Genomic DNA, 11,572 nt, shown 5'->3' on the forward strand with positions numbered 1-11,572 from the left:
AGTACAGTCTCAATGCATACAGATCATCAACTGAAGGAAAAACAAGCACACAAGTGACACCGTTATCTTTGGACTAATGTCCCCGGAAAAACCCAATGCGGGAAAACTAGTGCAGCTATCTGAGGGTTTTATTATTAAGCAGTTTCATAATACAATCTGGGTGCCAGAAATGGCTCACCCAATAGAGAATGCCCGCGGTAGTAGTACCTCTCAGTCAAAGACAGATATCAACCCTAATCTGGCCCACAAAATCTCCCAGCGTCAACCTTTAGGGTCTACATCAGCCTCTCTGGCCCAGTGTCAGCCTCTCTGGCCCAACATTAGCTTCTCTGGGCTCTGCGTCAGCCTCTAGAGCCTCTGCATCTCCCACGCTGTCCTAGTTGCCTCTGCGTGGCCTCTAGCTAGATCTACGTCAACCCTCTCCCAGCTTCTGCGCTGATGCTCCCGGTACTATCTCTACCTCTCTGCTATTGCATTCACTACCCCTCAGCTGCAACTCTGATCAGTCCTTCGATTTCCTCAGCAAGCCCTGCCCCAGAAAATCGAATTCTTGATCAACTCAGTGTGTTCTCCAAGTGACCCTCAAGCCTCCTCTTATACTTTTCTCATTGACAATTCAACGGCCAAGATTAAGTCCCTAATCAACGACTAATATTATATCTGGCTTGATCCATGAATTTTGGACCATTCTAACTCAGTTTTATATTAATTCACATTAATATTTTATTTTCCCTAAGTTTAGGCTTAGGAACTCCTTTAAAAATATTAATTATTTTAATATCTCCCAAACCGGTTAGAATCTACCCAAAACATTTCTGGGTCTTGGAGATCTCATGTGCTTTAGCCTCTCCACCAATTTTCGTGGCTAGAGCACATTCGATGCTACCCCAAATCAACACTCCCTCTTAGCAAGGACTATGCTCTAGTAATACTCCTCACTGAGCATCACCTTGATCATTCGGCATCGGTCCCTGTGCTGATGCTAGGCCTGCTGCCCAACATCCTTTGCACTGCTACATCATGTACTACTACCCATGGCCCTGCCACTGCCACTGCTGCATCTCCACTGCAACCCCTCTCATCATGTTGCATCGTGCTACCCATAGCACTGCCACTGTTAACTACTACACTGCAACTCAGTTACTGAGAAGTAAGTAATTGATCTCCCAACCCTGACATCTCCGTTAGGCTAGAAGCACTCCTGATGCTGAAGCTTCCTCTATCACTGACGAGTGCTCCCTCTCTGGCCTCTGCGCTGCTGCAAGAACTCTATGCATCTCGTACAGCTGCCTCACGCTGTCCTAGGACTTCTGCATTGTAGCTCCCTCTGTCGCTCCATCTGCATCCGTCTCTACCGACATCCGTCAGTCTTGCTACTCCTCTTTGGGGCTTTCGTAGCAAGGAATAATCCCAAAGGTTGGGTACCTCGAGGATCCTACCCCTCATCACCTGTAGTTTGTCTGACTACAGCTCGATGTCTCCCCACTTCCTCTCAAGTGGCGCATGAGCGCTCATGACACAATCATCATCTATCTCCACTTCTTCTCTGCCCTTGCTGGCGTAGTCTTGGTCTCAGAAGCCTCTCCCTTGCTCTTCTTCCTCGAACATTGACTCGCATAGTGACCTAGTTCCCCACAGTGGAAGCATTTAACCTTGGAGAGGTCTTTCTTCTTCCGTTTCTCTTGCTTTCCCTCAGATGCTAGGGCAACATCCTCCTCTTCCTCCTTGATTCTGACCCCCTTGCCACTACTTCCCGCCTTGGTTAGCCTTCTGATCTCTTCTTGACGAAGAGCCACCCATAGTTCCTTCCAATCTGAAAGGGTCAACCTGCCCCATATGCTCTAGATAAATACCTCCCAATCCTATGAGACTGCGTTCAATGCGGTCCTCACCAACATCTCCTCATCTGGCATGGCCCTTATGGAAGTTAGCTGATCCCGGATCTCCTTCAATCGACCGAGGAAAGTGTCTATCTGTTCTCCCTTCTGCATCTAGTATGACTGTAGCTGATTGTCTAGTAGCATCTTCCTCTGCATGGAAGTATGTTGATTCAATTTTGTTAGGGCCTCCCACATTGCATTTACCGTGTCCTTTTCGGCAATATGTGGTATTACATGGTCCTTGACCTCGTCAAGGATGATGCTCTTGGCCCTCGCCATTGCCTCCTTGTACTTTCGTTCTTAATCGGGTCAACTGGGATCGCTATCGTGTTCAAGGCGAAGTGCTTGAGACGATCCCTGTCTAAAACTGACAAGATCCTGGCCTTCCAGACTACGAAGTTTGAGGCTTCGTCCAGTTTGTCTTGATCTCTTACCCCATTCATTGCCATTTCGTTGCTCCTCTTTTGACTCTTCCGAGTCTCTCTACTTCCCTCCTAGAAGTTCTCGGTGTGACTCCCTCTGAGCCTCGATTTCCCTTCTGGAAACCCCTCTGCCATTGTCAAGATGCCCCCACTTTGATCGTTAGTGCAACTGCACCACTAATCCGGATTTCTTGGCTAGAAATCCTCGGCAGCAACTCCCTCCTCCTTGGTCTTGCCCTGTTAGGTACTGTTTTGACTACAGTACCCCACTAGCTTCACTCTGCAATTTACCCACAACCTCCTATGCCCCAACAAACTGAAGGTTAGAGCCTTTAGGGTGCAATCTCGACACCAGCAAAATCCGCACCTCCTGGCCACGGGCGTCAATCCTTCTTGACTGAGAAAGGTGATTGGGCACTACATAGGTCAGGCCTGCTCCTCTTTGCCACTGTGCTGATCCTCTTCCCGGCTCGAATTGATGACACAGGCACCGCGTCACCCCTTCCTTGCTTTTTTTCGGCTAGGAACAACTTCTGTCACTCGGGACAACTGTTTCTGCTGCTGCTGCTCTGCTCGGCTGATGCCCTCAGTTATCTTGTGATCTGCAACTTGGCTCCGATACCATGTTGGAATTTCTAAGTCTAACTGTTAGAAATCCTTCCTATACTTTTTGATTTATTTCTTCCTACTTGTTCTATTAATTAACAAGTTATTTACCATGTAAATACTAAAATAAATACAAGTACAGTCTCAACGCATACAAATCATCAATTGGATGGAAAAACAAGCACACAAGTGACACCGTTATTTTTGGACCAATGTCCTCGGAAAAACGCAATGCGGGAAAACCGGTGCAACTATTTGAGGGTTTTATTATTAAGAAGTTTCAGAATACAATCTAGTTGCCAGAAATGGCTCACCTAACCAAGAATGCCCTCGGCAGTAGTACCTCTTAGTCGGAGACAGATATCAGCCCCAATTTGCCCCACGAAATCTCCTAGCGTCAACCTCTAGGGTCTGTGTTAGCAACGTCTGCCCAACGTCTGCCCAACGTCAGCCTCTCTGGACTCTGCATCAGCCTCTAGAGCTTCTGCGTTTCCCACGTTGGCCCTCCTTAGGCTCTGTGCAGCTCCTGGTTGCCTTTGCGTGGCCTCTGGCTGCTTCTGCGTGGCCTCTAGCTGGCTTTGCGTCAACACTCTCTTGGCTTCTGCGCTGATGTTCTCGGTACTATCTCTGCCTCTCTACTACTGCATTCACTGCCCCTGAGCTACAACTCTGATCACTCCTTCGATTTCCTCAGCAAGCCTTGCCCCAGAAAATCGAATTCTTGATCAACTCGATGTGTTCTCCAAGTGACCCTCAAGCCTCCTCTTATACTTTTCTCATTGACAATTCAATGGCCGAGATTAAGTCCCTAATCAATGACTAAGATTAGATCTAGTTTGATCCATGACTTTTGGACCATTCTAACTCCATTTTATATTAATTCACATTAATATTTTATTTTCCCTAAGTTTAGACTTAGGAACTCGATTAAAAATATTAATTATCTTAATATCTCTCAAACCGGTTAGAATCTGCCCAAACCATTTCCGGGTCTTGGAGATCTCATGTGCTTTAGCCTCTCCACCAATTTTCGTGGCTAGAGCACATCTGATGCTACTCAAAATCAACAAACAGAATTCATCACCAAACACCACCTCCAAATCTAACTCCCTCTCAGCAAAACCTGTAAAGTGCTTCCTAACGCTTGTCATATGGCGTGAAGCTCCACTGTCTATGTACCATATGCTGGAGGAAGTAACACTTGTGGCAAGACTAACCACCAAGAAAAACTCGTTGTAGAACTTGGTGGAAAACTCATCCACTTCAGTGGACACTGCAACACGCTTCTTCTTCTTATTAGGACACATAATAGCATAGTGTCCTATCTTTTGACAAGCAAAGCATCTCACTTTGCTCATGTCCTTATCCTTCTCCTTTTGTTTACCCTTTTTATTGGTACCACTTGTGGCACCCTTCTTGGCCTTAACATTCCTCTTGTTAAAATCAACCACTGCCAACTCATCTCTCACTTGAGTGATCTCGGTGAGGTATGAGGAAACTATGTCAGTTTTGGTCATCGTGATTTTCCTTAGTTTTTCTTGCAACACGATTTTCTTGTTCTCATTAGTGGTATTTGATAGCATCTCCAAGGAGTCTCTTGGCCTTAACATTCCTCTTGTTAAAATCAACTAATAATATTGGATCAGTGGAAGGTACTATTCAATTCTTGACAATCTCCCATAGCTTAAACTCATGAAGCACCAATACAAACTTCTCCTTCCATGGGCTAAAATTATCATTCCCATTCAGCCTGTCCTCAACCCTCAAACTTGTAGCCATTGACCTCAACAACCCAACACAAAATCTCAGATCTGTCCACTTGGCTCTGATACCTTGTAGAAAATTGGTGTCTAGACCCAACCCAGTTTGAGGTTTTGTGAACTCACGTCAAGTTTAATGCCCAACCCACATGTTTTATGCTTCTGCAATAAACATAAATATTTTTCAAACAACAAAAACATGAGCCTACTCTACTCTTCAGTTTTGCTGAGAAAAATACAATTTTGATACAAGGAATTTGGGTCAAATGTCCCTGGAAAACCCCAAAGGGAAAACCAGTGAGAGAGATTTATTTCTACCAGAAAAATTTTCAGTAGTTAATAACAACAATTAATTCAACCTAGCTCCCTTGAAATTCATGCCCAAAATTTTCTTGGAGAATTTTCTGTAGCAACTCCTTGAATTCCTTGATTGACAACCTCAATTTCTATGCCCTCCATGCTCAGAAATTCGTGCCCATTAAATGCTCTGTCAGTTCCTAGAAATTCAAGCTACCTGACATTGCTCAGAAATGTGTGTCCAACTCCTTGATTTATGTGATGTTTCTGACAGCTCTGACAGTCTTGATTTGTGTGTTATCAGTCTCCTTGAAACCTGAGCCCGACACCCTCGAAAAGACTGCTCTTGTCAGCAATTAATCTCTGACAGCCCTTAGATTTTTGGCCCATGCTGCTCAGAAAATCATGCCCTGACAACCTGCAATAAATGTCTGATGGGCCCCTCAATTTTTGGCACTGATCTCCTCAAAACTCGTGCTCAGCCTGCCTTGGAATTCGTGCCTGTAGCTGTTGTACTTTGCTGTCCTCCTGTTGTAATTTTCCCTTCTGCTGTATTAGCTCTCGCAGCCTCTTTTTCTCCTCTTCTCCAAATCTCATGAAGAAAGCATGCAAAATGGTGCCAAATTCCTCCTTGAGTTTCCTTTTTGTTCTCTCATAATGAAGAGATACCTGATCTAAGATCCAATGGTTAAGATTATATCTTAGCCATTGAGAGCGAGGGTGGGTGATCAGCCCTACAAATGTAGGCTCTCATAAAAACATGATCCCTCAAGGGAGTTCACTTGAGGCCCTCCAATCTTTGTATAGGACGAGAGTAACCCAAAATGAAACTTCAAGGGACCACCCATGGTCTGACCAAGACAACAAATTACAAACTCAAAAGACGCAAGTCTAGGATACTAATATATGGCCTCACATGTTTCTTACATCACTTTTTACTTGTGACCTTGGGCTTACAATGGCGGTGATAAATACTGAAAAGTGTTCACATGTACCCCTGCTCACATGAGGGGTAACAAGACGGTTATAGACACAACTTCCCAAAGGTCAACCTTTGCCAAAATGTCTGTCTAGACTTATAGGAGCTACAGATTAGTGGCCTACTGAAGGACAGTTGTACCCCCAACTCCTCAGAAGCCAACCACATAACCTGCAGCCATCATATCTTAGTTTAATTTTCATTGTTAAGATCAAGATGGATGACTTATTTCAAAACTAGGAAAATACTTGATGAATAACTTCTATGTATTATGTACTTTGCTCCCTTCTTCCTGCAATGGAAACTTTTTTCGTGAAACTAACATGAGCATTCTCTAATCTTTCTTACACTGCAATCTGAATATTTCAGGCCTCTTTTTTTGGTATGTGCATGTATAACGGTACATACTGATTATTCATATATCATTGCAGGTGCACTTTGTTCTATTTAATCTAGATGCCTGGAAAGCATGGTTGGAAAAAGCAGATGAATTACTTGAAAAATTACATTGATGATAATGTATGGCCCTCTTAATTTGTACGTTATTGGGATTTCCCATGGCCAAAAGATTTTGAATTCTATATTTTCTTTCATGTTTAAAATGTTGTATATTTGCTGTTTGCTGAATGATGCTTCTACAGAGTGAACAAGTTGCAGAACCAATGTGCACATCGCCAAAAGATTCTTTTAAACTCTATATTTTCTTTCATGATTAAAATGTTGGATATTTGCTATTTGCTGAATGGTGCTTCTACAGAGTAAACAAGTTGCAAAACCAATTTGCACGTGTCTGCTTAATTAAGTTAAATTTAAGAATGCAGAGAAATATGGCTTCACACTGAACATTGATAAGGGTTTGAGGTTGGGACATGCTAGTAAGGCTTAAATATGAATTTCTAAATTTAGCCCTCAAAGCATATGAAAGACATACTAATGCATGAATGCCGTGTGTGAGAAGAATATACAGATTGTGAAAATAAGGGTGTTAAACCTTTATGTTTAAATTTGTTCCATCTCTGAAACTAGACCACACATTATGTGCACTGAAGCTTGTTGAGAAGTCAAGATATAGCTAATTGGGTTGTGAAATTAATAGGTGGTCTTGCTTAAAGATGCATTGACAAAGCTTGATATTTGTATTATGCTAGTTCATTAAGGCTTGAAATTTGACTTTCAATTGTTTGTGTATATTCAGATGTATTATTGTCAATCTTATAAAGCAAAACTTTTATCTTCATGTTTTGATTTTGATTCACAGTGCTGCTTACTGATTAATCTGAATCACTTATATAAAAATGTAGCACATTAAAATATATGTTTACTAGAGACCAAGAAAGAAACATGTACCGTTCCATATGAAATATTCCTTCAGCTTCTCACACTCAGACATTAAGAATTTGATTGTGGGGATTGAGGGTCCACATCCCATAGTGAAGAAACCCCTTATTATACAAATTAAAACTACAATGGATGACCCCCATGGCCATCTTTTCTTAGGTAGATACAATGCCTCTATTTTATATGTGATATAAAAACTTTTTGTCCTACTAGGCCCAGTCCTTAATTCTACCCAACTTGAAGATTCTCAAGTTGTCAATTTTGTAATAGAGGGGTTGGTTAGCAATTCTGTCAGGCACCTTGTTGGGTATCTACGTTATGTGCTAAGACTTCAAGTCTATCGTACCAGGAGAAATGTTCACGATTCATGTTCTTTGGCCCTCAGACTTCCACCCAATTGAATATGACTAGTGTGCATGAAGCCAATTTATTATCTCTGAATCTCCTTGTGCCTACACTTTTGTCATCCCTGTTACTTCTTGGATCTGCACACAAGGCAAGTTAAATTGTCCGAGGTACAAACTCTGGGGCATCTGTTAAAACTTGATGTGCTATGCTGAAACAATTACTTAAACAATGAAACTTCTTCCAGCTGCAATATCAATTAAGCAATTGTAGATAGAACATAAACCATATAGATCAAAAGAAGACAGCCAAGAACACAATGAAACACAAAGAATTTAGGTACAATGACCAGGGCAAAACCCACAAGGGGAAAATTTAACCAGATTCTTCTTCTACTAGAAATCAATTGCTCAGCGGAGAAACAGAATACAATGAGATATCAAGAGAATGAGTAAGTTCACCCAAGTCTGAAATAATTGTAGCAAGAACAACTTTGGTAGCAACAACTGATGCAAACACTGAATCACTTTGGCTCACCGAGTTCTACTCTTACTCTCCAAGTTTCTCTCTCTCTCTCTCTCACTCCTTCTCTAATCTCTCCAACTCTCTCTTCCACAAGTTCGAATTCTCCTTTCACAATGCACAAGTGGAGAGGATATGAGACACATATATATAGGAGGAGCAAGGAGTTCGAGTCATAAAGGAGGAGTAACTCACATTGCCTTGAGGGGGAGGAGGTACAAATTCTTTGTAACTCATGCCATAAAGGAGGGGTATGCATGCCTTGTAACTCTTGCCATAAAGAGGAGTACGCGTGCATTGAAAGAGAGAGTGTAACATATGCATTGAAGAATGTGTAAGAGGAATATTTTATGATGAGTCATTAATGTGCATAAGAGAGTCTAAGATGAGTGCAATGAATCCATTAAGTGAGAGAGAGAGGTACAAGTGCCATCAAGGAGAGAGAGAGAGATACGAAGTTGCATGATTGAGTGCCAAGTAGGAAAGGTGACATGCATTTCCATTTAGATAATAATATTATAGTATCATATGGATAATAATAATATTGATGATTAAATATAAATTGAGCAATTAAGATTGATTAAGGATAAGTTAAGTGACGTTCCATCATCTACTTGATTACCAATTGAAGCAAGATGATTTACTATATTTGGAAAGTCATGCTCGAAATGATATAAATGGATTTCTATTTTTATAAAGTCGCTCTAGATTCTAGAATAGTCATAAATGAGATGTTATTCAAGGAAATTCATCCCTTAGTTGCCAATTTTCAACAACATCTCTTGGAAGTTTTAGCCACTATCACAAGGCCAACTTTCCTCTAGCACAAGGTGGTATTCCCTAATAAGACTACACATTTGCTCTTTGCAAATCTGTCAATAAAATCAGATTTTGTAGAATATGACTAGTGTGCATGAAGCCAATCTATTATCTTTGAATCTCCTTGTGCCTACACTTTTGTCATCCTTGTTACTTTTTGGATCTGCACACTAGGCAAGTTAAATTGCCCGAGGTACAAACTCTGGGGCATCTGTTGAAACTTGATGTGCTATGCTGAAACAATTACTTAAAAAATGAACCTTCTTCCAGCTGCAATATCAGTTAAGCAATTGTAGATAGAACATAAACCATATAGATCAAAAGAAGTAAGCCAAGAACACAATGAGACACAGAGAATTTAGGTACAATGACCAGGGCAAAACCCACAAGGGGAAAATTTAACCAGATTCTTCTTCTACTAGAAATCAATTGTTCAGCAGAGAAACATAATACAATGAGATATCAAGAGAATGAGTAAGTTCACCCAAGTTTGAAATAGTTGTAGCAAGAACAAATTTGGTAGCAGCAACTAATGCAAACATTGAATCACTTTGGCTCACCGAGTTCTACTCTTACTCTCCAAGTCTCTGTCTCTCTGTCTCTCTCTCTCTCGCTTCTCCTCTAATCTCTCCAACTCTCTCTTCCACAAGTTCGAATTCTCCTTTCACAATGCACAAGTAGAGAGGATATGAGACACATATATATAGGAGCAAGGAGTTTGAGTCATAAAGGAGGAGTAACTCGCATGCCTTGAGGGGGAGTTACATATTCCAATTTAGGGAGACGAGGTACAAATGCTTTGTAACTCATGCCATAAAGGAGGGGTATGCATGCCTTGTAACTCATGCCATAAAGAGGAGTACACATGCGTTGAAGGAGAGAATGTAACATATGCATTGAAGAATGTGTAAGAGGAATATTTTATGATGAGACTTTAATGCGCATAAGAGAGTCTAAGAGGAGTGCAATGAATGCATTAAGTTTGAGAGAGAGGTACGAGTGCCATCAAGGAGAGAGAGAGGTACGAAGTTGCATGATTGAGTGCCAAGTAGGAAAGGTGACATGCATTTCCATTTAGATAATAATATTATAGTATCATATGGATAATAATAATATTGATGATTAAATAAAAATTGAGCAATTAAGATTGATTAAGGATAAGTTAAGTGATGTTCCATCATCTACTTGATTACCAATTGAAGCAAGGTGATTTATTATATTTGGAAATTCATGCTCGAAATGATATAAATGACTTTCTATTTTTAGAAAGTCACTCTAGAATAGTTAGAAATGAGATGTTATTCAAGGAAATTCATCCCTTAACTACCAATTTTCAACAACATCTCTTGGAAGCTTTAGCCACAATCACAAGGCTAGTTTTCATCTAGCACAAGGTGGTATTCCCTAATAAGACTACACATCTGCTCTTTGCAAAGCTGTCAAATAAAATCAGATTTTGTAGGATATGACTAGTGTGCATGAAGCCAATCTATTATCTCTGAATCTCCTTGTGCCTACACTTTTGTCATCCTTGTTACTTCTTGGATATACACAGAAGGCAAGTTAAATTGTCAGAGGTACAAACTCTGGGTCATTTGTTGAAACTTGATGTGCTATGCTGAAACAATTACTTAAACAATGAAACTTCTTCCCGCTACAATATCAGTTAAGCAATTGTAGATAGAACATAAACTATATAGATCAAAAGAAGACAACGAAGAACACAATGAGACATAGAGAATTTGGGTACAAAGACCAGGGCAAAACCCACAAGTGGAAAATTTAACCAGATTCTTCTTCTACTAGAAATCAATTGTTCAGTGGAGAAACATAATACAATGAGATATCAAGAGAATGAGTAAGTTCACCCAAGTCCGAAATAGTTGTAGCAAGAACAACTTTGGTAGCAGCAACTGATGCAAACATTGAATCACTTTAGCTCACCGAGTTCTACTCTTACTCTCTAAGTCTCTCTCTCTCACTTCTCTAATCTCTCTGACTCTCTCTTCCACAAGTTCGAATTCTCCTTTCACAATGCACAAGTAGAGAGGATATGAGACACATATATATAGGAGGAGCAAGGAGTTTGAGTCATAAAGGAGGAGTAACTTGCATGCCTTGAGGGGGAGTTACATATGCCAATTTAGGGAGAGGGGGTACAAATGCGTTGTAACTCATGCCATAAAGGAGGGTATGCATTCCTTGTAACTCATGCCATAAAGACGAGTACACATGCGTTGAAGGAGAGAGTGTAGCATATGCATTGAAGAATGTAAATTTTATGATGAGACTTTAGTGTGCATAAGAGAGTCTAAGAGGAGTGCAATGAATCCATTAAGTGAGAGAGAGAGGTACAAGTGCCATCAAGGAGAGAGAGAGAGGTACATATTGGCATGATTGAGTGCCAAGTAGGAAAGGTGACATGCATTTCCATTTAGATAATAATATTATAGTATCATGTGGATAAAATAATATTGATGATTAAATATAAATTGAGCAGTTAAGATTGATTAATGATAAGTTCAGTGATGTTCCATCATTTACTTGATTACCAATTGAAGCAAGGTGATTTACTATATTTGGAAAGTCATTCTCGAAATGATA

General features: G+C 40.7%; 1 protein-coding gene across 1 annotated transcript in view; it reads left to right on the plus strand.

The window, feature by feature from the left end:
* Positions 1 to 6,687, plus strand: part of LOC149159582 (uncharacterized) — a 220,933-nt gene extending 214,246 nt beyond the window's left edge. The window contains exon 7 of the mRNA XM_089433512.1: positions 6,376 to 6,687. Coding sequence (XP_089289638.1) covers positions 6,376 to 6,456 — 81 coding nt within the window. The 3' untranslated portion in view covers positions 6,457 to 6,687. The remainder of the gene's footprint in view (positions 1 to 6,375) is intronic.
* Positions 6,688 to 11,572: the final 4,885 nt, after the last annotated feature.

This window comes from Pinus tabuliformis, chromosome 5_2, assembly GCF_031772625.1.
Source record: "Pinus tabuliformis cultivar Carrire ecotype Pingquan chromosome 5_2, CPIR1, whole genome shotgun sequence".
NCBI lineage: Eukaryota > Viridiplantae > Streptophyta > Pinopsida > Pinales > Pinaceae > Pinus > Pinus tabuliformis.